The following is a 27,605-nucleotide window of genomic DNA, read 5'->3' on the forward strand; positions in this document are numbered from 1 at the left end:
CCGCTGGGCCTGGGACGGGCAGGGGTCCAGCCGCACCCCGGCCACCCTCCCAGCAGGCACGCCCCGGCACCGTACCTGTAGTTGTGGAACCAGTTGATGACGGTGTTGGTCTTGAGGTTGAGCTGGAAGGAGAGGAGTTCGATGGTCTGCTGGGAGGGGTAGGGCTCCAGCTGGTAGGCCTTCTTCAGCGCCTCCTTCTCCTCGGGCGCCAGCACCACTCGGGGCTTCTTGATTTGCAGGAGGCTCAGGTCCTGGGGCTGCAGGCAGGGGCTGGGGCACTCGGAGCGGGTGGCTGGGGACTCGCTGTCTGAGCCGGTGCTGATGAGGCCGTACCTGCGCTTGAGGTAGGCTGGGGCAGGCGGGAGAAGGAAGCACTGAGGAGTGCAGACCAGAGGCCGGGTCATGCCCTAGTGGCGGCTGGAGCAGGGGGTGGGGGCAGCTCCGGCCGGTGCCTCACACTCTGGGGCCCACTGCCAGTCTCATCCTGTCCTCCCTCCTTGCTCCTGCTTCCACATCCTCCCAAACCCTCCGCGGAGACGCTTGTCTGCCCGCACCTGCCTCTGAAGTCTGGTCGTTAGCACCCAGGCGTTAAGGACGCAGAGAGCTTAGCTGGGCGCTCAGAGATAGGAGATGCTCAACACCAGTGCTGTGCTGTGCTGTAGTCTCTTGGCTGACGGAAGTGTCACTGAATTTCACTACAGCCTTGGGGGGCGAGGGCAGGACATTCATTTAAATGATCCCCGTAATTGCATGATGCAGCTCAACCCCAAATCACCAGAATGTGGGGAAAAGAAGCCCGCTTCAGAATGGAGGATGTAATTTTATCCTCACAGCAATGCCCTGAGACTCTTCAGATGAAGGAGAATGAGGCACAAAGAGAGGGAGCGACTTGCCCAAGGTCACAGAGCCAGGAAGTGGCGGGCCACGTTCTCAAGTGCCGAGTTGTCTGAGGCCAACAGACAGTGGGCCCTTCACAGCCTGGCTTGGCCCTGGGCCCTCAGCGGGAGCTGCCTTGGTGCCCCGAGTGACAGCTTTTCAGTTCCTTGTATCTCCTCTCCCAGCCTTGAGCTTTTTTAGACTCCCTTCGTCACAGCATGAGATTGGGCGGGCACACAGCAGGTGCTCAATGCCGGCTCAGTTTTTCAGGGCTATAACACTGGATGACGGAAGAATCCGAAATCTCCTTGCCCACCCCCAGGAGGGAGAATTCCTGTCTGCTGGGCCACTTTTGTGCTTTGTTGTGTAGAGTCTGGGTTACAGGCAAAGGGGGATCAGAGAGAGAGCACTCTGGGGTATGCGCAGTTGGGGTTGACAAAAGATTTTGAAGCAGCTATGGGTGTATGGAAGGATGCTGAGAGGTGGGGTATTGGGGTTTTCATGGGAGAAACAGTAAATGGTTTAGTTGCTTTCAGTTATGCGCTGGGGGATTGCCGTGCTTTGCAGCCCCACACCGGGCTGAGATGGGGCCTTGGGGCCCTGGCTTTCTTTGGGTTACAACTAGATATGGTTGCAATGGAAAAACCTGAAGCCACGCCCAGAACACCCGGTGCTCACCTTTCTTCTCCAGCTTCTTCATGTCCCTCAGCTTCTCCACATTCTGGGGGTCGTTGAGCCACAGCTGCATGCGCACAAAGGGCTCCCGTCCCTTTAGGCTCAGCTTGTGCCAGGGTTTGGGGCGGGACAGCAGGTCAGACACGGAGCCTTGTGTCAGCCCCAGGATGCTCTCCCCGAACAGCCTCTGCCCTAGGGACAGGGGAGGGCGACCTGTTACCCCAGGCTGGGCCGAGCGTGCCCAGGAGAGACAAGAGAAAGAGGAGAACCTGGGACGTCTCCACTAACTCAGAGGGAAGCACCATACACACACGGGAGGGAACCCACACCCAGGGGGAATCTGGAAGGGCCTTTTCTGCAAAATAGGAGGTTGGGGGTAGGGGAACCAACAGCTACCAACAAAAATGCTTTCACAATTTAGATTTCCTTCACTCCTAGGAGATCCCCGAGCAGGTCTGAACACTGTGTGTACAAATCAGTGTCACCTCGTTAGTAATTTGACATATTGTATCAAAATTTCAATGTGCGTATTCTCTGATCCTGCAATTCCCTCCAGTCGTACTTGCTCAAAGGCACAAAGACCACCATACTGACGTGGTTTCAGAGGCAGAAGGAAATTGGAAACAAACAAAATGCCCATCAAGTGGGTCAAAAATGTGGGGCATCCCTGGTCTGCAACACTTGGCAACAGGGAAGAAGACTGCAGGTGTTCTGATCATTCTAATGTGGAAGGGTGTCTACAAAACAGGGTTCACTTTTAAAAAGCCAGTTATAGGACAGTATGTATGCAAATTCATCTACATAGAAAAAAATAAAAAAATCAGGTATACATATATTCTTGTATGTTTTTAGGAAGTACCAAAGATATATAAAAACTGTGGAGTATGATTGGGGGCTTAGGGGAATTTTACTTACTTTTTAGTTTTTTCCTGTACTGTTTGATATTTTAAAATAAGGAACATGTCTTATTTTTATAATACAAACTGCAGTGAGGAATTCGGGGTCTGTGTGCATCCCTCTGGGAGAGGGCCATGATTGGCAGTGGAGACTCAGAGGAGTTTGTGATCCATAGAGTGAAAGAGAATAGGTTTCTCCTCTGTGTCCCCTGAGGACAAGGGGCTCAGCCCCGTGTCAGGATGTGCTAGAGTCTCACTGTCGCTATGGGCTAAGGATTTCAGGTCACATCAGACCTGCACTCACCCCCCGTTTGTCCTACTCTAGGGACCCAGGTCAGAGTCAGATGCCTCCCAGAGGGTCCTGGATGCCTCTGGGCTGACTGGCCCCTGCAGGCTGGACCCTGGGCCCTAGGATCTCACTGTGGGCACTCTGCTCAAGGCAAGTAAGAGCCAAACAGGGTAGGAGGCAGCATCCCTGATTCCCGCCACCCTGTACCTAGGTTGTTGTCCGTGAGGACCTCTTTGACTCTCTTGGTGATGGAGTATGTGTCCAGCTCGGGGGACATGGCCACAATCTCCTGGATGCCCCCTGTGGTCTGGCTGCCTGAGTACATCTTCCCCCCCAGCGAGGAGCTGGAGCGTCCCTCTGGCTGCTGGTTCTCCTTGCTGCCCTCCAGTGCCAGGATCAAGGGCTCCTGGGAGCTCCTCTCCGGCTCTGTGGGGCTAGGCGGTGGGGACGGTGAGGACCTCGGTTCCGTGGGACTGGCTGTGGGCACAGAGAGACAGAGAAGGCAGTTACTGCCATTTGGAACAGACACACATGGTTTGGGTGTTTGTTGGAGCCAAGTGTTGGCAACAGCCCATTTTGCAACCACCATAGTAGTATCTTAGGCAGGGACCATCCTGGATGCAAAAACTAGCAGATGAAAGTTTGATCAAGAGTAGGGTATTTACATGGTCTCGAAGTATCTCCCTATAAGATACTTACTAATTACAAAGGGAAAAACAGTAACTCTACAGTACACAGCTACTTGGCAGACATCACCTTAACCAAAGGACCAAAGGTAACATCACCAATGAAAGGACAAATCAACAATTGGTTCCTCCTGCTGCAATGTACTGAGGACACAGCTTCACTTCACTTCTGGATATTCCTGCCCCAAGTGCATGGCCTGAACCTAATCACAAGGAGGCAGCAGACAAAGCCAGATTGAGGCTGTCTATAGAATTACTGGCTTCTGGTCTTCAAAAATATCAAAATTGAAAAACAAAGAGATGCAGAAGACTGTTCAAATTGGGAGACTAAAGAGACATGACTACAAAACACAAGTGTTCCTGACTCTGATCCTGGACAGGGAGAAACAAAATTTTATAAAGGATGGGGCGGGTGCCTGGCTGGCTCAGTCTGTGGAGTCTCTTGATCTTGGGGTTGTGAGTTCAAGCCCCACATTGGGCATAGAGTTTACTTAAAAAAAATTATATAAAGGATATTACTGGGACAACCAAAGAAACCTGAATATAGATAGTAGGCTACATCAATGGTATTGTATCATTATCAGGTTTCTCATTCTTGGGAAATGCTTGTTGAAGCGTTTAGGGGTAAAGGGACATGATATGAACTAGTATCTCCAATGGTCAGGAGAGAAACGCACAAACATAGCAAAATTAGCAACTGGTGAGTCTGTGTGTCGGGTACAGGGAGTCTGTTGTTCTATTGCTTCAACTCTTCAATTAATTAGAAATTACTTCAAAAATGAAAAGTTCCAAAAAGTAAGTTGGTAACCCTCTATAAACCCAAGCACCAGAGATTAACTAAATAAAATATGGTGATTCCCTGAAGCAATGAAAAATAATGTAATGAAAAGATGTCCACATAAGATGAGTCAGTTCTGGGGATCTAACGTACACTGTGGTGACTATGGTGAACAATTCGGCATTATATACTTGACACTTGCCTATGATAGTAGAACTTCACTATTCCCAACAGAACAACAAAATGGTAATTATGTGAGGTGAAGGATGCGTTCGCTAGTCTTACTGTGGTAAACATTTTGCAATATATACGCCTATGAAATCATCACGCTGTATACTTTAAACTTACACAATGTTACTATGTCAAATGTATCTCAATAAAGCTGGAAAAAGAAAAAGATGTCCACGGTACACTGGCACATTTAAAAAGTGAGTTTATAAGCCACGGTTTTCATTTGTCAAAGGCCATTGGGGAGACAGGTTGGGTGGGACGACCTTGCCAGACCCCTAGTCCCTGAATCTGTTAAATGGCCCCACAGAGCATGTGGCACTATGCCTACAGCAGCCCTCCTCCGAGCGGTGCCCTCAAGAGGACTCCATGAGACAATGCAGGTCACCTCCTGAGGAGTCAGTCTCCCACTGGGCTTTCAGGCATGAGCTGAGCCTCTCGACTATCCCGGGCCGGGGGGGGGGGGGTGCCTGAGGAGATGCCCTTAAAGGGGTGGGGACCATGGTGGAGGGTTGAGGAATCCCAGTGCTGGTGCACATGGTACCTTCCAGCAAATTAGAAACAGCTTCCTCTTCTTCAAGACATTTGGCTGCTGCCTGCTGGAAATCTGTTAAGTATAAAAATGTATGATGGCTAGGAAGTGAAAAGAGCCCCACAACCATCCTGCAGTGGTTTGATTCCAGAAAGAATATCCTGAGCCTCTGCTCTGGATGGATTTTTCCTTTCCTGTGGAAAGCAAGTGGATTACTATGTTCCAGAACCTTAAATGGCTCCCTATTGACCCTTGCACAAGAAATGTGTTCTCCTTGTCCTAGCGTTTAAGGCTCTGGACTCTCTTGTAGGAACCCCATCCCACAGACCTGGAGCTACTCTCACAGCCCAATCATCCCCTCCCCCGCCAACCTCCTAGGCTCTTCGAAGCCCCTATGCCTTTGCCATCCTGAAGGCCTTCTCCCTAACCTTGAACTCCTATGCATCCTTCAAGACCCAACCCCAAACGTCCCTTCCCTGAGGTGCACACCTTTAAGGTATAATAGCACTTTGACTACATTGTTGCACTTCACTACAATTTCCTTCTTGTGGCAGATCTCACCCTTACCAGATGACAATGACGACGACGAAGATGATGATGATAATTAATAAAACTTCCTTTTACTGGATACTTATTACATGCCCAGAATAATGCTATGTGATCTCAAGTGACCTTTATAACATCTCTAGGAGGTAGCTACCATGTCATCCCATTTAATAGAGGAGGAAACTGAGGCTCAGAGCTATTAGGCAATGTGTCCAAGGTCACACAGGGACTAGTAGTGGCAAGCTGAGGTCTGCTTATATCCGACACTGTCCTCTTATCCACTATAAGTCCCTGGCAGGCCGGGAACACACGTTAATCATGGGTGAGTTCTAAAGCCTGGGGAGGAAGGAGGAAAGAGGTACTGGGCAGAAGTCTGTTGAGTGAATAAATTTTGGCCAGGACCCCTGTGTTCCCTTGCAAGGTGCAAAGTGAAGCCTCAAAGTTCTGAGCAATGACACTGCAGCCCCGTGGAGCTGGCAGCCCACATCTGGCATTACGAAGACACTATTGTTCCCCCCGCCCCCAAATCGGGCTCATTCAGGTGGCATCCGTGAGATGCTGGAGCTGACACGTCCCTTGTCACTGTCACCAGCAGAGACACAGAGCTGGTGGGGAAGGGCCAGCCTGGGAAAGCAAGAGGCTATTTCAAGAGTCCATCCATCACTGGCATGGGAGAGGAGCTGGGCTCAGCTGGAGGAGAATCGAGGGTCTTCAAAGGCATCTGCCTCTTGGAACACTGCATCCCCTCCTAAAGGGCCAGATTTCCAACTAGAGAGGGAGCAGGATGAGGAGATGGAGGGAGACCCAGATGATGAGCCTGAAATCAGCCAGCCCCCAGGCAGAATGCCAGCCTTTTCTGACTACTCAGACTTCGAGGACCACTTCTGACAAAATTATTGAAAGATTCAGAAATCAACTCTATCAGGAGGAACACACTAATTATAAAGGGCCAGGAGGTTGAACACGAACAGTCAGGTTGGCTGGGGCTTGAGCAAGGGCATTGGAAAGGGATGTTGGTGGGGCAGAGCGGGGACAGCAGGGTGACCACCTGGTCTGTTTGCCCGGGACTTTGCTGGTTGTAGTACAGAAAGTCCTGTGTCCTGGGCAAACAGGACAGTTGGTCATGATGGAGAGAGACAGTGAGGGAGAGATGGAAGGAGAGAGATGAAGCGACAGGGGGACACAGGGTAGGGACAGGCGCAGAGTGGGAGAGAGGAACAGGGAAAGAAGGAGATGGGGGGAGAGAGACTGGGACAAAGAGACACAGCGGAAAAAGGCAGCAAGAAAGACAAGGGAGGGGGAGAGAAAGGACAACAACGGTGGGAGAGACTCAGTGGGGGAAGTCAGAGACCACGTGGGGGGAGCTAGAGAATTCTGAGAAGCAAGCCTCAGACACAAGGGGCTGCAGTACCCATGTAGACCACTGTGCGCAGAGCTGAAGAGCCTGTTATTTGACCCAGGCTCTGTTGGTGGGCAGCTGGGGTGGGGGGGCATGCTTCGGAAGCCTCCTCTGGCATCCTGCTCACCCCCAACTCCCCGGGCCATGGACAACACGGGGGCTGGAACAGGTCCGTACTCAACCCCCTGGTCCACAAGGCGTCCACGCTCACTGGACCTCACTCCCTTCCTAATCTGAGAAGGATCCTTCCTCCTAGCCTTTGCTTGTGCTGTTCTTCCACCAGGAACGCCATTCTTGACTGTCTTAGCATAACCCTATCCCTACACTACAAAGACATTTTTAAAAACCAAAACAATTCGACCTGGGGGAAATGCAAATCAGAACTACAATGAGATGCCAACTCACACCCACGGGGATGGCTTCAAACACAGAGAACAGCAGGTGTTGGTGAGGATGTACAGAAATAGGACCCCCTCCCCCCACATCGCTGCCCAGGCTGTGAAAGGGTGCAATCACTACGGAAAACAGTTTGGAAGCTCCTCAGTAAGTTACAGAATTATCATCCGACCCAGCAATTCCACTCTGAGGTATATATCCAAAGGCATCAAAAACAGGTGTTCAAAAACATGTACATGAATGTTCACAGCAGCATTATTCACAATCGCCAAAAGGCAGTCTATCCGTACATGGAAGTATTATTCGGCCATAAACAGGAATGAAGTACTGAGACAGGCTACAACATGGATGTGCCTTGGAAACATGATGCTCAGTGAAAGAAGCCAGACCCAAAAGGCCACATAACATACGAAAGTCCAGAAGAGGCAAATCCACACAGGCAGGAAGCAGACTGGTGGTTACAGGGCCTGGGGGAGGGGTGAGTGGGCATGACTGATTAGTGCGCACAGGGTTCCTTTTGGGGTGAGAAGAATGTCCTGGGGTGAGAGAGAGCCGGGGGTTGCACAAAGTTTTGAATGTACTAAATGCCACTGAATCGTACACTTTAAAAATGGTTCAAATGGTAAATGATGAGTTTTACAACAATAAACAGATTAATTACAACACAACACAAGGATGGGAACTCTTTCACAGCTACGGGCTCTGGGGTAGGCACTCCCAGGGACCCTAACGGCTAAAAGCCCTGCGTTCTAATCCCGGCTTTGCTACTAACTGGCCGATGACCTCGGGCACATCCCTGTGCTACTCAGACCCTCCATTTCTTCTTCTGTAAGGTGGGAATGACAGATGGTCCCTCTGGTCAAGCCTGATGTGAGGATTAAAGGTGAAGGTCCTGCAAGTGCTGAGCCTGGGGTGTGACAAATGTCAGAACGGCTGTAGTGGTCCTTACACCCGCCTGATGGAGCAGGGTTTTTCAATTAAAATTTTTGATTATAAAATATTTCAAAGTATAGAAATATACTGAAAAGAAAACGTAAATCTTCCTTCCCTTCCCTGGGTCCATGCCCTTAATAGATGTTAATGCTCCCTTATTTGCTTCAAATCTCTCTGTTTTAAAGACAAAAAACAACAGAAACAGCCAGAGCCCTCCCCTCCCCCACGGAACCCCTCTTCCCGGGCTGGTGAGTGGTGGCTCTTTTTGACTCTTTTTTTTTTTTTTTAAGTAAGCTCTATGCCCCACATGGGGCTTGAACTCACAACCCTGAGATCGAGAGTCACATGCTCTACCGATTGGGCCAGCCAGCGCCCCTCTTTTTGACATTTTAAGCACAGGCTTGTGGCCAGTGCTGTGACAATGTGCTGTCTTGTCTTGTGGGCATGAACTTCTAAAATAAACACCATCACCTGGGATGCTTTTCCTGCCTGACATCACGTTTCTGGCAGTATTCTTGTTCATACCTGCACCTTACCCGGACTCCGACTGACCTGCCCACTGGTCGTTGTGGGGGAGGGAACGCGGGCTTCCTAGAGTCCCTCCCTGGATTCCGTCCTTCCACCTCTGCTCTGTGACTTTGGGTAACTCTCTGAGCCTCAGTTTCCTCACCCAGCCAACGTTCAGACCCCACCCTGCCTGTGCATCACTGATGGATGGATAACAGCCCAAATCTCTGTGCTAAGGCTTCTGAGGCTGCGTGCTGCATCACTGGGAAAAAGAGGTCAGTCAGCGACTCTGGTCAGGGGATGGGGTGTTGCGGCTCCCGCTCCGCAAGCCAAGTATTTTCTCCACTTGCTCTAGGAACCCTGGCGCCACCTAGAGTCTAAAACCACCAACAGAGGGCATTCTGGTTGAAGGAAGGATGAAAGGTGGAGCAGGGAAATGGCAGCTGGGAATGGCAGTTCTGGGGGGCTGGCAGCATCCTACGAGAGGGCCCCGACCACACTCACCCTGGGAGGCGCTGGGCTGCTGGCTGATGGCCTGGCCGAGCTGGTCCGAGAGCCACAGCTGCATGCGGATGAAGGGCTCTCGCCCCTTCTGCGTCAGCTTGCTCCAGGGCTTCGGCCGGGACAGCATGTCGCTCACACTGCCCTGGGACAGGCCCAGCACCTGGGGATGGGCGGAGCAGGAAGGGTAGGGAGGCAGGCTCCTGGGCCATTCCCTGGCCTCCCCTCCCTCCCTCTCCGCGAGATCCGTAGGGACCACTGTTCACTCGGATTCTCTGGGAGACCAGGGCTGCCTTGATTTGTTCTTCATTTCCCAGGTGCCTGCTGTGTGCCTGGGCCATGCCCCCCATCGGCAGTGCCCTTCCAGATATCCCTACGTGTAAGAATCCTTCCTGACTTCAAGAGCCCTCAAATGCCCCCTCCTCCAGGAAGTCTTCCAGTGTCTTCCACTTAGGTCACTCCTCTCTCTCAGCTCACCTGACCCTTTGCCTGTTCCTCTGCTATGCGCAGAGGTGCTGTTAAAAACTACTTAACCACTGGTACTGCAGGGCACCCCTGGCTGGGCCGAGCCTTAACCCTTTAGTGGGTGGACCACTGAGAGGGATGGAGGGTTCTGGAGGAGGGGAGGTAAGTAGCTATTCCTAACCAGACACAAGCATTTCACTGCTTGAACATCCATAGGACTGAATGTTAGCCCTGCCTATGGCGCCCTTCCCCCAGGACCCAGGGACAGGTGGATGCAGGAGAAAGGGTTTGGGGTCATGCAGACCTGGGTTTGAATCCTGCTTTTGCCGTGTTCCTGTTCATACACACAACCTCTCTTTCCAGACCATAAACGCTGGGGGCTGGGTCCTCAGGTGGTCCTCCCTCCCCAGGTCCCATGGGCCCCACGGCCCCCTGAGCTTCTTGGGGGTGGGCCCCACTATCTTCACCTTCTCCCCAAAGATCCTCTGGCAGATTCCGTTCTTGGCTAACTTCTCCTTGACCTGGCGTGTCAGCTCCAGGGTGTCCACCTCCCGGTACATGTAAAGCTCGTACTGCTCGGGGGTCAGGGGCGGCACGGTGGGCTTCAGCGTGCGGGGCACGTACGCAGGGTAGTAGGCCAGCCGCCCACCGCTGCCGGCCTCCGGGACGCCCCCTTCAGACTTCAGCTCGCCCAGCCTGGGCGCCTCGTCCTCGCCCCCTGCCGCCTCATCCTCAGGGGCTGCGGGGGCCTCATCCCCACGGGGCCAGGCCCTCCCGTTGGGCTGTCCAGAGTAGCTGGAGGAGGAGGAGGAGAGGGAGGGCGAGACGGAGGCATAGGGGCGGCTGAGCAGGCCGCGGTCCGAGGCCCAGTGGTGGTCAAAGTAGCCAGCGTCTCCGATCTCCGACTTGACCTTCCGGATGATGCTCTGCACGAAGGCTGCGGGGGACAGGACCGTGAGGGACGTCTGTGTGGCGCTGCTGCTCGTGCCCCCGCCACTGCTGTCCTCCTGCTTGACGTAGGTCGGGGCCCCGGTCTGGCTCACAGCAGCCAGCGACGGCCGCTCTGGGGGCGAGGGAGGCACTGAGCGGCCCCGGGGGCCTGCCTCCATCTCCAGCAGCGCCTGCTGTTGCGCCTGCATCTCGCGGCGTGCTTGCTCCAGAATGTTCTTGATGGCATCTTCCGAGGTGCTGGCGGGGGCCGTGCCGTTGGTGATGCTGAGTGGGGCCGTCGCGCTCTTGGACTCACCTATCGGGAGGGTGACAGGGTGGCCAGAGGCCCAGGGTCAGGGCATGGTTTGAAGGGCAAAGATGTTCCCAGCATCAGTATAAGCATGCTTTGGAGATACTGTGAAGATACTGCAAGAAAGCCAGCCAGGTCAAAGAATTTAACCTCTGCCAAAGGCAACCACGTGAAATATCCTCAGGTATTGCCTTCTGGCCGCTTTCTAACCGCATGCGTGGGGTGATCATCCTCGATGTGGGAGGGTAGGCTGGGTCGTGCCCACTTAGTATCAACGTATTTTTTTCTCATGATTAAAAGTTCTATCTTTGATGGCTGCCTATGCCACTTGAAGGGATATTCTCTGCTTTATTTACCTGATTCCCCCACTGCTGGACGCTTAGGTTGTTTCTAGTTTGTCACTGTTGTGAACAACGATAAAGGATATAAATCTTTGTCCCCATCCTGGATATTTCCTTCAATTCTGAGAGTAGAACTCTCGAGTTAGCAGTCAGCCAGATTCCTTTCCTCCCCGGGGGTCTGCTAGTTGCTCTCTGCGCAGCACTCACTCTTGTCAGGGGCGTGGGGCAAGAACCCAGGCGTTTTTTTCTCTTGCTACCTCTTCACAGACCCTGAATGGAAAGCTCCTTGGCTGGTCCACTCTGCTGTGATGTTGCCTTTGTCTTATTATTATTATGTTTTTAGAGACAGAGAGTGTGCATGGGGGGATGGGGCAGAGGGAGAGGGAATCTTAAGCAGGCTCCACGCCCAGCATGGAGCCTGACTCGGGGCTTGATCTCACTACCCTGAGATCATGACCTGAGCCCGAAATTAAGAGTTGGATGCTTTATCAGCTGAGCCACCCAGGTGCCCCTGATGTTGTCTTTTTAATTTCTCTGCTATCTTATTTCTGACACCCCCCCACCCCGGGCTGTGGGAGTGCACTGTATAGGGAGTCAGGAGACCTGGGTTCTCCCTCAGTCTCTGTGTAACTGTGAGGTGTCTCCCCCTCTCTGCTCTCAGCTGTCCCGTTTATTTAGTGGGAGAGTTTGATTAATCTGTTTCTCATGGTTCTTTACTCCAATATTGTGTCTCGTCCACAGCTGTACCTCGTGTCCAGCACGCAGTAGACGCTTAACCAGTGTTTACTGAATGATTGTCTCTCTTGCCACAGGAGCTCAAGAAGAAAGAAATTAAACCGTACAGAGTAGGGCCTCAGTGGATTATCTGTGTGCGGCAGTGTAGGCTCCGAGCAGGGTGAGCCTCCTCTGCCCCTCACCAGGGACCAGGCAGGAGGGAGGGCCCTTGGGAAACACTTGGCTCCCGGCCACAAAATCTGACGCTTGGGAATCAGGACACTTTGCTCCGAGTTGCCACCAGGGGGCAGCAGACACCACAAAGTGGGAACGCGGAGGCCAGCATCCGCTTCAAAGTCAGCAACGGTCTACATGGCGTGGCGATACACTGTGCTGCGTGCAGGGAGGCAACTCGGTCCCTGGCTGCAAAATGCCCTCAGACTGGTAGGAGGGACAGACATATCAGCAGAGGTATTTGTAACGTGAACAAATGTAACAACAGAGACGAAAACGATGATGATGTTAACTCTAATGATAGCTAAATTTTCAGGGGCATCTGCTACATGCCAGGCCCCCAGGCTGAGTGCTCGTCAGGACTGATTTCATTTGATCTTCACACGACCTTAAGAAAGAAGTACTAATATTGTGCCTATTTTAAATATGAGAAAATGGAGGCAGAGAGAGGCTAAGAAGCTTGCCCAAGGTCACACAGCTAATAAACAGCAGAGACAAAATTGACAGCCAGGCCACTCTGGCTCCATTGCATCAAGCAATGTAGGTGATTATGGGGAATCCAAGGAGGATGGGTATCCAGTCCATCCGGATGGGGGTGGGGGGTTTTCTAGACGAGGTGACTTCTGAGTTGAATTGTTGAGAATGCGCAGGAGTTGGCCAGGGGTGAGGATGGCATTAGGGGCACAGGGAACAGCATGAGAATGGACATGGCTATAAGCAGTTCATTCGAGAGGTATAGGGAGTCAGGAGAAGTCAAGACCATAGGGCCTGGGGCCTTGTTGAGGAGTTGGCATTTTTATCTTGAGGGCAATGGGGAGCTGTGGAAGGATTCTGAGTAGTGACATGACCATGTGTATGCTCTAGAAAGATCCCTCTGGCCTCTGGGTGGATAATGGGCTGCAGTGGGACCTAGAATATCATTGGTAATACCAGCGAAGAGGCTAATGCAATGGTCCCAGCAAGTGATGATGGTGGCAGTCAAGGATGGCCTCTCACCCCACCTGGGTATCTGGCACATCTGTGACGGGTTCCCAGCCTTGAGCTGGTGGGTTTGGGGAGTGAGTGAGGGGTAGGGGAAGACAGTGAGTTCCGTCTCAGACACGCTGAGTCTGAGATGCCAGGGGGCCCTTGGTGGACATGTCCAGCCAGCAGTTGGCTTAGGGCTCTGGAACTCTCGAGAGAGGTGTGGCCTGGAGAGGGGGTGATTTGGGTGTTGATGGAACTTCCAGGAATGGACTAACTCATCTAGGAAGGATAGGAAAGTCAGAGGGCCTGATGGAGAAAGTATACTCTGGTTGGCTAAATAATGGTCTCCCAATGGTATCCACTTCCCTGGGCCCAGACTATGTTACTTCACATGGCAAAGGGACTCTGCAGATGTGATTAAGTTAAGGATCTTGAGATGGAAGATGATCCTGGGTCATGTGGGTGGGCCCCACATCATCACAGGTGCTTGTGAGAGGGAAACAGGAGGATCAGAGGCAGAGAGGAAGCTGCTGTGATGCTGGCCGTGAGGCGGCAGGACGGGCCAGGAGGCAAGGAATGTGGGAGCCTCTAGAAGCTGGAAAAGGTAAGGAAATGGATTCTCCTCTGGAGTCTCCAGAAGGAACGCAGCCCTGCCGACACCTTGCCTCTAGCCCACGGAGCTGACTGTGGACCTGTGACTTTTGGAGCTGTAAGACCTTCAGTTTGTGTTGTTTTTAGCCACTGAGTTTGTGGCTGAACAGCAGCACTACGAGGCTAACGCAGGGCCCCCTGGGAAGTGCAGAAGGTATAGACTGGGAGGCAGGAGGAAGCCAGGAGAACAGGGTCTCTTTGGGAACTAGGAAGTGGAGGTGCAGGAAGGAGGGGGAGGCTTCAGCCTCTGTGTTTGGCAGAGTTCCTGTGTGATTACGGATCACTGTGTCTCCTCAAAGTCGAAGACACCTGGACAATCCAGACCAGGGCGGCGGCAGTGGCTGGGCTGTCCCATATGGCGGCCACTCGTCACTGTGCAAAAAACTGAAGCTGTAATTTTATTTAACTTCAAGTAATTTGAGTGGCTATAGTCACACATGGCTAGTGGCTCCCATACTAACAGGGACCCGGCTCTCCAGGCCTCACCTGGCTGCAGGTTGGTTGGCAAAGAGGTTCTGACCTGCTTGGAATCCCGCTGTGGTAGACGAAGGCGGATGAGGGCGCACCTCCTGCTCAGGGCAGGTCCCGGAGGCCTCAGGCCTCCCCTACGGCAGTGGCACTCACCCCCCTTCTGGGACTCGATCTCCTTCTTGGCCTGTTCCAGGATGCTCTTGATGGCGTCGTCCGAGCCTGTCTCTGGTGTGCGGATCCTTGGGGTGATACTGCCTGGGGGAGGCAAGGGGGCATCTGTCGTGGGGACCTGCATGCTGAGGGTCAATCTCTGGAGCTGGGCAGGGCGAAGGGTGGGTCCCCTCCTCCCTCAGGGGCTCCAGGGCCAGGGCTGGGAGACCTTGAGTGTGTGTGGCAAGACCACCACTTAGCCAGTCTGTGTGACAAACTGGATCTACAAATGATTCTGGCTTAAACTAATAATAGTAATACAACGATGGCCACCACCACAGCTAATAGTTCTCAAGCAGTTACTATGTTCCAGGGGCCCTGCTGAAAGATTTATACTCATTTAACCCTCAGAGGAGGCTGACAGATGGGGATGGATAGGGAAACCGAGGCACAGAAACTAAAGTCAGTTGCCCCAGGTCACCCAGTACGTGAGTGGCAGAGCTGGCACTCAAGCTCAGGTGTGTCTGTGAGGTCAAAGCTTGGGCCATTCACATGGGCTACCCTAAAAGTCCAGTCTGGCAAGTTGGCAGGAACCCAGGCCATTTCATGGATGGGCAAACTGAGGCTTGGAGGTCCTCAGGAAGTACCTACTTGCCAGGACAGCCCCTGGGCTCAGCCTTCTCCCACAGTGATCAGCCTGAGCTGTCCCATTAGGGCCAGGTGGGGAGCAAGGGGTAGCCACAGGCCCCAGGGAGAAGGGAACGAGGATATATTTCCTTGTTTTACAGAAGGGGAACCTGAGGCATAGAGAGGCAAAGTCATTTGCCCCAGGCGACACAGCTGGGAGGTGGCACTGCGCCCAGAGCCTGTGCCCTCAGCCCCTGTGCCTTGGGATGGGCCCTCACCTCGCTGCCGCACCTGGATGGTCCTCAGAGCCAGCACGTTCTGCTCATCCGACAGGAACTGCTTCATCTTGATGAAGGGCTCCTTGCCCTTCACCGTGAGCTTGCGCCAGGGCTTGGGCCGGGCCAGGATCTCGCTGACTGAGCCCTGTGACAGCCCTAGCACATAGTGGCCAAACACCCGCTGCCCGATGTTGTGTTTGAGCAGCTGCTCCTTCACCTGGAATGCAATCTCTGCCGTGTCCAGGTGCTCCTCCTCGGTTCCGGTTCCGGCCCCTGCCCCAGCTGCGCTGCCCCCACCCCCGTCCACAGGCTCGGGGGCCCCAGGTGGCTCAGGGCCAGGAGCGGGGGTGGCAGGGGCCGTGGGGGGCTTGGCGCCGTAGAAGGCGGGGGGGAACACCAGCAGGCCGCCTGCCTCCCCCTTGAAGGTGGCCGGGGGCATCATGTGCTTGGACAGCAGTGCGTCCCCTGCCAGTCTGTCCCCAGAAGCCAAGCTGGGGAAGGGGGACAGTGAGAAAGTCCTTGGGCCATCGGGGCCCAGGCCAGGACCCAGCAGGGGCTGCCCAGGGCTGGGGGACAGGGGATCTTCGGGCCCTGGTGGTGGTGGGAGCTGCGGAGGGGATGGGTAGGACTGCTCCGTGCCCAGAGAGTCTTTGATGGAATCGTCCTCCGAAGGGTCCTCCTCTATATTGTCAGAGAGACAGACAGATGCAGGAAGAGAGGACAGACAGAGGCAGACAGTGATGGGGAGAGAGCGAGCGAGCCAGGGACAGAAATATCGAGAGTGACAGAGAGAGTGAGAGAGACACCAGAGAAACAGAGACAGGGAAACAGAGAGGCAGACAGAAACGAGAAACCAGAGGAGACGCGGATGGAGGCAGAGACAGAATGAAAGGCAGAAAGAGACAGAGGGACAAAGAGACAGAAAGTGGGAGACAGAGAGACACATACATGAGAGAGCAATTCAGGGAGAAAGGTGGGGGGAGAGGGCAGGCGGGGAGGGGGAGAGAAGTGCTATGGGCGTCCAGCAGTACTAAGAGCGCCCCTTCTGATCCTCAAATCCCCATCTGTGCAGGCCTGGCCCACACGCCAGTTCTGGGGAGCCCTCCCTCCGACATTAAGAACATGCACTGAGCACCCGTTACGTGCTAGCACCTGGCCCCAGGGTGGGGCATCCGGACCAACGCCCACCGCGGCAGGGTGCCCACTCCTGGCCCCTGCCCACCTTGCAGCCCTCCTCTTCCTACGCGTCCTACGTGTTTGCATTCCCCACGTGAACAGCACCCATGGAATGGATCCGTTGTTGTCCCCATTTTACAGATGAGGAAACAGAGGCAGCACAGAGAGTCTTGGCCGGGGCCACACAGCTATAAGGTTATGGAGCCACTGTGTGGGGAGAAGGGCTGAGCAGCTGAGAAGGTGATTTGGGGAGAGCGCAATGTCTGTGGGTCATTACCAGCAGTCCTGCTGTGGGGGTACAATGTGAACGCCCTCCGTGTGCCCTGTGACCTCTTCCCGCTGCTCATCAGGGCTCGGGGATGAGTGAAGCCTTTGGGGGGGGTCTTGGGAGGGCCCGAGTGAGCTGCATGGGGTAGGTGTGTGTGGATACCGTGGGAGGCACTGCCAGCTGGCTTCCCCACGGACAGCCCCCAGCTAGCGCTACCACACAGCAGCTGCTCATTCAGTGTGGACCCCTTTTCTCCATCCGTCTCCTGCCCGCATGGGAGGCGGTGGCGTGGGGGCGCGGAGAAGGCCAGAGGCCCATGGGCAGCCCCTATCACAGCCCCTTGGCCCCAAGAGCATTCCGTCTCCCCTACCAGGGCTGGCCAGAAGACCGGGCTTTTCCAGAAGGAATTTCTGCGTGGGGAAGAAGGCCTCCTTTGCCATGAGCAATGAGTCTTCGGGCTTGGCCATGCCCTGGGGAGACAAGAAGCCAGGCTGAGAGGGCACGGCTGGCAGAAGGCTCTCAGGGGCAGCCTGCACGGCGGGGACAGTGGCGGGAACACTCACCTGGGGGAGGCTGCAGGTGCTGGAGGCCAGCTTCATGGCTTTCAGGATGCTGCCAGAGAAAGTGGGGAGAGTCCGAGGCCAGCCAAGCTCCCGGCGCTTGGGGAGAGGTCTGGAGAGGTACTTCCTCTAGCTCATCTTCCCTGACTGAGAACAACTGCCCCACCCCGTGGACCTTACATAACACCGGACCCGGGACAACAACAAGCCTTAAGGAGCAGGCTGTGAACTGCTTCCAATGATACCTGAAGGGGTGTTGCATTAACAAACTCCCACACTGGCCGGCCTGAGCTAATCTGATGCAAGCACCCCCCCCCCCCCCCCCCCCCAGTTCCCGCATGGACCACGAGCCACCTTGCGAGTTCTTGGATAGATGGCTCTGGAGGGCAAAGAACCAAGTGTGGTTAAGTTCTGAGACCCAGGCTGCCATGGAGGAGAGACAAGGGTATCACCAAATGGGGTGTGGTGGGAGGGAGGAAGATCATGAACTTTGTCCAGGGCCTCTCCCCACCAAGAAAGAGGGCTGGGGGTGGTGGAGCCCCACTCTGCACAGTACCTCAGCTCTGTTTTAATTTCTTCATAGTCAGACTGTGCCTGGAGCTTCTCTTCCAGCTTCTAGAGGAGGAAACAAAGATGGTTTCAGGCTGGCCCACGTCCTTCTGCCTGGGGACGCCTCGCCCGTCTCCCGTCTGCACACCTCCTCTCCCAAGACCTACCTCTATGGCCTCGGACTTAGCCGTGAGCTGCCGCTCCAGGTCCGCGATCTGGTTGGCCGAGGTCTCCTCCAGCTCCTGCAGAGAGTTCTGGAGGTGCTGCACATCCTTCAGCAGCCGCAGGATCTCCCGATCCTTGGAGGCCAGCGCGGCTTCAAGCCGGGGGCCCGAGCACAACGCGAAGTTCACCTTATCCTGAGGACAAAGTGGGGCTTTGAGGGGCTAAGAGGTGTGGGGCAGGCAGCTGGAGGGCTGGCTTCCCCACCCCTGAATCCCAGACAAAATGGGAAATCCATCCGTGGCACGTTCCCCCTCCCACCCCCCGGTGCTGTGCTCCCCAGAGTGACTCAGCCCCTCCTTACAGGCTCTGGTTTTCCTCCTCCTATCTCTGAGCCTTTGCTCAAGCCACTCCTACCAGCCTGGATGCCTTCCCTCTAGTATTCAAACTGGCGGGGAGTGGGCAGGGAAGGTTTTCTGGAGGAAGATGTGTCTAAACTGTGATGAAGTTCAAGAACAAGTTAGTGATTTGGAAAATTGCTTGGCAGCGTCCACTAAGGGTGGACATGTGCACTTCTGCTTGGTACATATGTGTGGGGAAAGCAGGTACCGTGCACAAGACACACGTGCGAACACCAAGACTAACATTCATAGCAGCCGTCTCTGTAACAGCCCCAAGCTGGAAACCCTCCACTGGCTTCCAAATGCCCTCCAACGAGAGAATGGATGAGCAAGTCGTGGCACATCCATACCATGGAACACGCTACAGCACTGAAAATGGATAATCCACAACTACTAACACAGCATGGACTACGCTCTCAGATAGAATATGAAGTGAGGGGCGCCTGGGTGGCTCAGTCGTTAAGCATCTGCCTTCAGCTCAGGTCATGATCCCAGGGTCCTGGGATTGAGCCCCGCATCGGGCTCCTTGCTCAGTGGGAAGCCTGCTTCTCCCTCTTCCGCTCCCCCTGCTTGTGTTCCTGCTCTTGCTATCTCTCTGTCAAATAAATAAATAAAATCTTAAAAAGAAAAAAAAGAATATGAAGTGAAAGGAGCCAGACAGCAAGGTGTGTGTGCACAATCTGATTAAGATCAGATACAAAAGCAGGCAAAACCCAGCTGTGCAGTTACAAGTCAGGAGAGTGGCTCCTGTTGGGGAGTAGCACCTGGATGGGGACACAAGGGGGGTATTCTGGGGGTGGGGAACATTCTACTTGTTGATCTGGATGCTGGTTATGGCATCTCTGAAAAATTCAATGCTGTACACTTAACGATATGCACATTTGATCTTATATATATTATACTTCAATAAAACCTTTGCTATAAAAGGATGAAAAAAAAGGAGAGAGTCTGGTGAGGAAGACGTGGGGACTGGGTGATCCCAGCAGAGGGAACATCACAGATAAATGTTTAGGTTTCTAAATGGGGCACAGGTCCTATCCCAGCGACACATTTCCCCTCCCTTCCAGGCAGACCCTCAGGTTTAGACCTGAGACCCCATAGCCACAGGCCACACACGTGCCTGTGGTGGTTCCTATCTCTTCCTAATTTGCCCCTAGCCCCAAGCCCCATGGCTTCTCCAGGTTTTAGGAAATGGTCCCTTTGTCCTGCATGAAGAAGAAGTTGATGTTTGAGAGGACCTGAAGTCGGGCTGGTCCTGAGCAGTTACAAATGACTCTAAGAAGCATTACAGGGGCACCTGGGTGGCTCAGTCGTTGAGCGTCTGCCTTCGGCTCAGGTCATGATCCCAGAGTCCTGGGATCGAGCCCCGCATCAGGCTCTGCTCGGCGGGAAGCCTGCTTCTCCCTCTCCCACTCCCCCTGCTTGTGTTCCCTCTCTCGCTGTGTCTCTCTCTGTCAAATAAATAAATAAAATCTTAAAAAAAAAAAAAAAAAAGCATTACAAAAAACAAAACAGAGCAGAAAACAGCCTACTACTACCAATACTGGCTATTCTTCCGGGGAGATAAATGCCAATTAAAACAGGAAGCGGATGCCATTAACACATTAAATTAATTAGCATCGAGCGCCACTGTGGGGCTCAGAAAAACTCTCCCCCAAACCAGCAAAATTCCCCGTGGCTGATTAACACGGGCATTTGCCGGGTTCCACGGGGGTTAATTAAATACCATCGGCAAATTCCTTCTGAGGTGAACCCATGCGCTCTCTTGCTCTCAGTCTCTCTCGTGCTCACTCCTTGCGTTGTGCAGATATCCAGACACACTGACATATACACACACTGCTTCCCGGGACACAGACACAAACAGAGCACACCCTGATAGAAGTACCTGCTGGAATACTCACGCTGACATGCAGGCACACAGAAATACCCAGCATCAAAGAGATACACGCATATGGACGTGTCACTGTGACACACAGAGTCACGTGCTCAGAGACCACACGGGGCGTGGGCAACACCACCTGAGACACGCCCCAGCACACCACTCCTACTAACGGTGCCATCAAACCTTCGCTGAGCACGGACCTCAGTGAGGAGGTCCAAGCACCATTGTAGGTACTTCACATGTCATCTTCCCAACAGCCCAGTCAGGTAGGTCTTACTCATACAGGTAAGGAAACTGAGGCACAGTTAGATTAAGGGTACAGTTACTTGCCCAAAGGGCACAGACAGACATATACATTCACAGTGATTCACATTCGCAGAGACACAGTCCAACACTGAAACAGAAAAACAGATACGGCCACAATGGGCATTGCTGCAGGGTGGCAGGTGAAGTGAAAGGTATGCTGGCCACTTCAGGTGCATGGGTGGAGGCTGCAAATCACCCTGGAGCAGACCTGTCGTTAGGTAAGGAATCGGGAATCTAATCCCTTGGTAGGCAGAGATCTGGAGAGACGGTGGACCAGCTTACATAAGGAACCAAGGCTTTCTGGGAGAGGAGCAATGGAGACTCTTTTTTTTTTTTTAAAGTAGGCTCCATGCCCAACACAGGGCTTGAACTCATGACCGTGAGATTGAGTTGCATGCTCTACTGACTGAACCAGCCAGGTACCCCGCAATGAAGACTCTTAACATAGGACAGAAGTGTCAGTTGGGGTGGCTCTGACTGAAATCCCTCTGACCCCAGGACCCCAGAGGGGCACCAACCAGGAGGAAGGAGAAAGATGCACTAAGCAGGCTTAACACAGGAACCTCAGGATTGATGACTAAAGACAGGTGCTTTGTAGCATGTGGCTGTTTGGAAAAACCCACTGGAATCACTCTGGCATGTCTGGGAACCAGTGGCTGATAGGAATGTCAATCTCAGATCTTGGTTAAGTGGTCCTACTGCGGTTTGGTAGGACTGAGAACCAGTGGTCAATGGCGACACCTGGTGGCAGCCACCAAAACTGCACTGCTGCTCTGTTGCTCAAACTTACCCTCCCACCCAGTCTTGCCAGGCATCTGGCCATGGAAATGGTCCTCTTTGGCCTGAGTTGCTGGCATTCTTGGACAATTGGGGGGTAAAGGAGGGCCTCCAAAGGAAGACGCTGGACTTCCTATTAATCACATATGGAAGCTTGAGTTTGCAAAGAGCTGTGGCTGTATTTTGACCTTCAGCTGGTGAAGCAAGTCATAGTAATTATAGTTAACTATACATTGACCTTGGCAATTTAGATGCTATGCCCACTGTATCCACACACATTCATGTGCTTAATTTCACACAGAGGCACATGACTGATCCACAAAATGGCATCCGCATATTCATACTCACCAACATGGCTTTTCCCAACCTTTCCCTCTGGCTCCCCCACCATCCTTACCCCACTGGGTCCCTGGGGGGAGCAGCAGGCCAGGCGGATAGAGCTGTTGACTGAGGCAAGTTGTTCCCGAAGACTTTCTACCTCCCGCTGGGCAGCCTCAGCTCGCTGGGGAGGAGAGTGGAGGCAAGCGCGGTTAAAAGGTGAGCAGGGCCACACTGGATCCCACCCTGGGCTTCTGCCGTCCCCCTGCATGCTTCAAGCAGGGCTGGGTGTTTGTCTCCAGCTCCCATGCCACCTAGTGCCACCTGGATGGAGTGTCTGCAGAGTGTTTCCCAGCCCATGAGCTGAGGCAGGCCCCTGGGCAAGTCACTTCCTCTCTCTGGGTCTCAGTTTTCCTCTTGTGAAATGGGGGCAATGAAATACATTTCTATATCAGAATGCCAGTTTTCCAAACTGGGTATATGGTGGATCTTAACTCCTCAAAAATTTCTAAGAAAAAAGCCTGGAAGGAAGCCTCCAAATGTTAACAATGTAGCCTTATGGCTTTCGAGAGAAATCTGTACTTTGTCACTCCCTGGTTGTGTGACCTTGGGCAAGAGATTTCATCTGCCCAGCCTCAGTTCCCCTATTTATAAAATGGGGATGATAAAAGTAACTACCTCATAGAGTTGTTTCGCAAAGTAAGTGATCTGGTAAACTACAACTTATTAGGTATCTTAGCTTAGGTAACAATAATTGTCTAACTTTGTTAAAAGAGCTGTGACTGTATTTTAACTCTCAGTTGGTGACGCAGGTCGTAACGATTACAGTTAACTTTCACACTGAGCTTGGCAATCAAGACACTATACCTACTATATGCACATGGAGACCCACACATATCCATGTTCACATTTTGTTAATTTATTTTTTAAATTGATTTGTTTACTTACTAGTATCCTGCCTTGTTCCAGAAATGGCTCAAGTCAGTTTTGTTTTCGGAAAGGTTTTGGGTGTGCAGGTGTAGAGAAATATTTTTATGTTTCTGCACAGCCAGGGCTTCCCAAGCAAATCTGACTGAAACAGGACGGGGCTAAATGACAAGCCCGGAAGTCAGTTTCTGACATCAGCTGGTGAAGCAAGTCATAGTAATTTTCCTCTCTGAAGGTATGTGTTTACATTTCAGTGGGGGATGAGACCCCGACCATGGACACATCCCCTGGGTTGGAAAGCTGGGTTTAAAGCTACTAGAAAGTTACGAGTCTTATCTTCCCCATGGAGAGAAGTATTTTCATTCCACACGCTAAAAACTCAGGATGCTTGCCCTTCTGTTCATCATGACACTAGGGAGCTAGTTTTCTCCCTCTCTCAGAAAGTCCCTCTCCTATATAACCATCCAGAGTCACATGTGGGGGTTCCTTGCCCACAGTAAGAAATCTGGTGCGTGCAAGATGATGTCTGATTGTCACCCCTGGGGGAAGAATTGGGGCAAACTGGCAGGGTTATTACTATGTAAGTAGTAACACTGATCTGCTCTGCTCCAGAATCCTCTTGTTCACATTCTGGATAATCTTAATACAGATTAAAAAAACCCTAATATGATGACATTTATTTTCTTCTCCATACTTTCTATAATGAGGTTTTACTTTTATACTCAGAAAAGATAAACATTAAAAAAGAGCTGTTTCCTATTCAAACTGCTCTAAGATCTCTTTTCGCAAGCCTATTTGACTGGCAAAGATCCAAAAGTTTGGCGACACACGATACTAGCGAGGCTGTAGGGAAACCGGCCCTGTCTTAACTGCAGGGAGTGTAAACTGGGCAGTTTGGCCACATCTGTCAAATAAAAATGCACAGATCCTCAGCCCAGGAATTCCACTTCTCAGAATTTACCCTATTTAGTGGCTCATGCATGTCTGAAATAGTATCTGTGTAAGGGTGTTCCCCGCAGGATTGACGATAATGTTAAATGACTGGAAATATCATGGTCTTCATCAGTCGGGGACTGGTTAGACCATGGGCGGGCAAACTGCAGCTGGATGCCTGTTTTGTGTATCAAGTTTTTCTGGAACACAGCCACACCCATTCGCTCGCATATGGTCTACGCTTTCACATATGGCAAAGTGGAATGGCTGTGACACAAAGCTGGGCATATTTACTCTCTGCTCCTTCACGGAAAGCTTGCCACCCCCCGGTTAGATGACGGAGTGGCCATGTAGGGCAATACCACACGGCCGTAAATAAATGGACTTCTTTTATGCAGACATGGAATGAGTTCTAAGATATACATGTGGAACAAATAAGGTTCGAGAGGGTGGGTACAGTATATTATGGTTTTTGTTATAAAAAGGAGTAAAAATAGATACATTCCCGAGCTTGTGAACGGATCTCTAGAAGGAGACACTAGAAACAGGTAAGAGAGGCTGCCAAAGGGAGAATAACTGGGAAGCTGAATTGGGGAAGGAGACGGGAGTTTCCCAAGTATGAACCTTTTTGAGTTTTGAACTATGAAAATGGATTATGTATTCAAAAAACTACCCTAAAAATGCTACTCTTTTCCACGTTTCCTCTGCAGGTGGGTGGGCCCTGCACTTAAGCCGGCACAGCCGTGCCTCCGGGCCTTTGATCCTGCGGTGCCTTCCGCCTGGAACGCCCTTCGTCCAGAGAAGGCCTCCTGGGCTTTAGAACCCAGCTGTAAAGTGTGCTGCTCCAGGGAAATGATTACTCGCTGTCACACTGCTGGCCCCTCCTGGCCATGTCCCTGGCTGCTGGCATTGCAGGGAGCCGAGGGTGGGTGGAGATGTGTTGGGCCCTTGAGACTCCAGACCGGACCCCATGGCCACGCTTCACCTCCTTCCAGACTCCTGCCAGCTTTGCCCCCCAGACGGCAACATGTCTGAGGTCTGAAGAAGGCAGGGTGCGGGACCCCATTTACATATGCGAAAATGGGGACTCGCAGAGGCTCGTGGACTTTTGAGGACCTGGGCTGGGACTAGAAGATGGGGGCCCCAAGCAAGTTTGGGGTCCATCCAGTGATTGGCTGGCATGGCTGGGATCAAGGGAGGAGGCTGCAGGAGAGCTGGTGGTGTGGGGAGGGAGGGAAGGAAGCAGCCGGGGCTTGTCCCTTGTCACCACCTCAGGCTCTTTGGAACATGGTTCCTCGCTCAGTCTGCTTGGGAGAGACCCACGTCCCAGCTTGGCCTTCGGGCTGGGCTCACCAGTCACCGCTCCGCCGCCTTCCTCCTGCTGGAGAGGCCTCCTGCACAGGAGTCGCCAGGGAAGGGCACCTGGCCTTCACCTAGGCTGTCCCCTGGCCTAGAATGCCATCCCGCTGCAATTTCAATTTATTCGTCAGGTCTCAGCAACATGGCCCTTCCTCCATGATGTCCTCCCTGACCCTCAAGTCTGGGTCAGGTGCCCCTTCCCCAACTTCTACTGCCTGGGTCACCCTATTTCTGAGTATTCTGTCAGCATCCCTTCCTCCTTCCTCCGGGAGCCCAGGGTCCCCGACACTCCCGGCCCTAGCACTCAGCATGGCACATGGCAGTGGTATCAATAAATATCAGTTGGGTTCCCCCCGGCCCAAACCCCCCACCCTGGGCAGAATGAGTGTTAGCACACATCTTCTCACCTGATTAGCTTTCTCCAAGTTGGTCATGATCAGGCCGACTTCATCTGCCCTGAGACAGAAAGATAAGACCCTGAGAAGGGTTTCTGGCAGCCACCGGACCCCTGCCTATCCTGATAACCCCAGCCCCTGCCTGAACCTAAGGCTCTCGCTCACAATGGAAGGCTAAGGAGGCTGCCCTCTATCCCTCCTACTAGAGAGAAACCGGGCTGGGCACAAAAGAACCCAGGCTGTGGGGAAATGGGATGGGGGCCTCAGCACGACACCCCTTCCAGGCGGCCTGGCCTGCTGCCCCTGCCAGGGGTCTATTCTCTTTAGCTGCCCACAGAGCTACACCTCCCAGCCTTTGGCCACACTGTGCCTTCTACCTGGAATGCCCTTCCTCAAGAGGACAGGACTCTGAGCTTTAAAACCCAGCTCCAAAGTGTCCTCTTAGGAGGACTCCCTCAACAACCCCCGTGGTGGTCATTCGTTTATTTGCTGCCCCCCAACCCCCAGGCTCCCAGCACTGAGGGGGCCAGGACAAGCTGTATCCACCTTGGTCGCCCCTCTGCTGAGCATGGGGTGGGGACACATTTGGTCCTGTGGGGAGCATTTGGTGACTATAAGCTGTGCACGTGCTTTAGGAGTATTCAGGGCCTTCTTTCATGCAAGCTGTTCCCCCCTGCCCAGAGCACCCAGCCCAGCATTCTCCATATGGCCATCTCCTTCTCATTCTGGAGGTCATCTCCTCAGGGAAGTCCCCTGGGACTACCCTGGATAACAGGACCCATCCTCCCTGTTAGTCTCTCTTGCTGCTCATGGCTCTTCCTTTCTTAGCATTCACCAAGCGCCCAGAACAGTGCCAAGCATACAGTAAGTGCTCAATAGTATCTGTGAAGGAATGAATTTATCACTATACATCATCAGTTATTGTCTGTCTCTTCTCCTTGACTGAGGACAGGGCCATGTTCTAGCGTTTCTTCCAGGGACCCAACATAGCACTGGGTAAACAGTAGGTGCTAAATAAGTGTTTGTGGAATAAATGATGTCTTAAAGCCATGTTGAGTCCAGAGTAATTTAAGTGAATGACACTCAGCCCCCGAGGGTTGGACTGTGGAGTTGTGGTGGAGACAGTTCTAGGAAGTTGTGGTAAGGTGGAGGCCCCCGCCCAGCAGACCCTACTCAGCCACGACCCAGAATGTCATTTATAGTCTATGGTGCATGAATGGCACAGACCAGTGAACAGCTGTGTGCCTATGGGGGTGGGGAGCACTGGGTGCTTAATGAAATAGGTGCTTCAGGCAGTGAGTTAGAGGGAGAAGAGTCGGAAAGAGAAGGCATATTTGAGAGGGTCAGAGGGTGGAGGCATGTCTGGGAGGGTCAGAGGGAGGAGGCATATTTGGGAAGGTCAGAGGGAAGAGACATATCTGGTAGGATCAGAGGGAGGAGGCATGTCTGGGAGAGCCAGAGTGAGAAGGCATACCTCAGCAGGGTTTTCACTTACTTGGATGCCGCCTCCTCATCATATTTCCGCCGCAGTTCCAGCAGCTCTGTCTGTGTGGCCTTTAACGCTGGGAAAAAGTAAAGAGCCAGGGTGAGGCACCCCCCACTTCCCCCAGGAGCCCACTCCTTCTGCAGGGTTCAGAAGGCAGAATGAAGTTCAAGGTAGTAAGGGAAGACCTTTCTTTTGGTTAGAACCAGTGACAGGTAGAGCTTCCTGCCCATGGAGAGGCTTCAAGCTGGTTGGAGGGCAGACAGGATGACCCTCTAGGAGTCTACGAAGCTCAGAGGACCCAGGCAAGTGGTAGGGGTCTGTCTGTCCCATGGCCTTGTGTATGAGCTGCCCCACACCCTTAGGTCACTCCAGGACCTGGGTGGGGCCATCTATCCACGAGCTCACCCACTCCAAGGTTCAGACTGACAAGTGAGGGGGACAGGGAGGAGCAATGAAGTCAACAGATATGTGTTAATTATAATACGAAATTTCTTACGAAATTCAAGATTTCTGATTTCTCCAAGAAGATTGAAAGCTTGGTGACACTGGGTCATATGGCAGTAGCTGGCTGATGCTCAATGGCTCAGTGGCCATCTCTTTAGTCAAGGCCCAGGTGGTCCAGTTTGCCCCAGACCCCACCCTGCCCTACTGCCTTCCCTAACCTGACCGGCTTGGTTGTGTGTCTGGCCCCTGCAGGCACTGAGTTTGCCACCCCTGATTTAATTCT

The 27,605-nt window shown here is 52.9% G+C and overlaps 1 protein-coding gene across 5 annotated transcripts in view; it reads right to left on the reverse strand.

Moving 5' to 3' along the window:
• CUX2 (cut like homeobox 2) overlaps positions 1 to 27,605 on the reverse strand; it is a 257,032-nt gene that overhangs the window by 6,941 nt on the left and 222,486 nt on the right. For all 5 annotated transcript variants that reach the window (XM_032431436.1, XM_032431439.1, XM_032431438.1 and 2 more), the window contains 14 exons: positions 26,888 to 26,954; positions 25,405 to 25,453; positions 21,858 to 21,962; positions 18,100 to 18,291; positions 17,940 to 17,998; positions 17,387 to 17,435; positions 17,194 to 17,293; positions 15,380 to 16,060; positions 14,478 to 14,579; positions 10,175 to 10,953; positions 9,246 to 9,405; positions 2,944 to 3,213; positions 1,555 to 1,743; positions 76 to 349 (listed from right to left, as the gene is read on the reverse strand). In XM_032431436.1, the coding sequence (XP_032287327.1) occupies positions 76 to 349; positions 1,555 to 1,743; positions 2,944 to 3,213; positions 9,246 to 9,405; positions 10,175 to 10,953; positions 14,478 to 14,579; positions 15,380 to 16,060; positions 17,194 to 17,293; positions 17,387 to 17,435; positions 17,940 to 17,998; positions 18,100 to 18,291; positions 21,858 to 21,962; positions 25,405 to 25,453; positions 26,888 to 26,954 (3,076 nt within the window). The remainder of the gene's footprint in view (positions 1 to 75; positions 350 to 1,554; positions 1,744 to 2,943; positions 3,214 to 9,245; positions 9,406 to 10,174; positions 10,954 to 14,477; positions 14,580 to 15,379; positions 16,061 to 17,193; positions 17,294 to 17,386; positions 17,436 to 17,939; positions 17,999 to 18,099; positions 18,292 to 21,857; positions 21,963 to 25,404; positions 25,454 to 26,887; positions 26,955 to 27,605) is intronic.

Source organism: Phoca vitulina, unplaced genomic scaffold (assembly GCF_004348235.1).
Source record: "Phoca vitulina isolate PV1807 unplaced genomic scaffold, GSC_HSeal_1.0 scaffold46, whole genome shotgun sequence".
Lineage (NCBI taxonomy): Eukaryota > Metazoa > Chordata > Mammalia > Carnivora > Phocidae > Phoca > Phoca vitulina.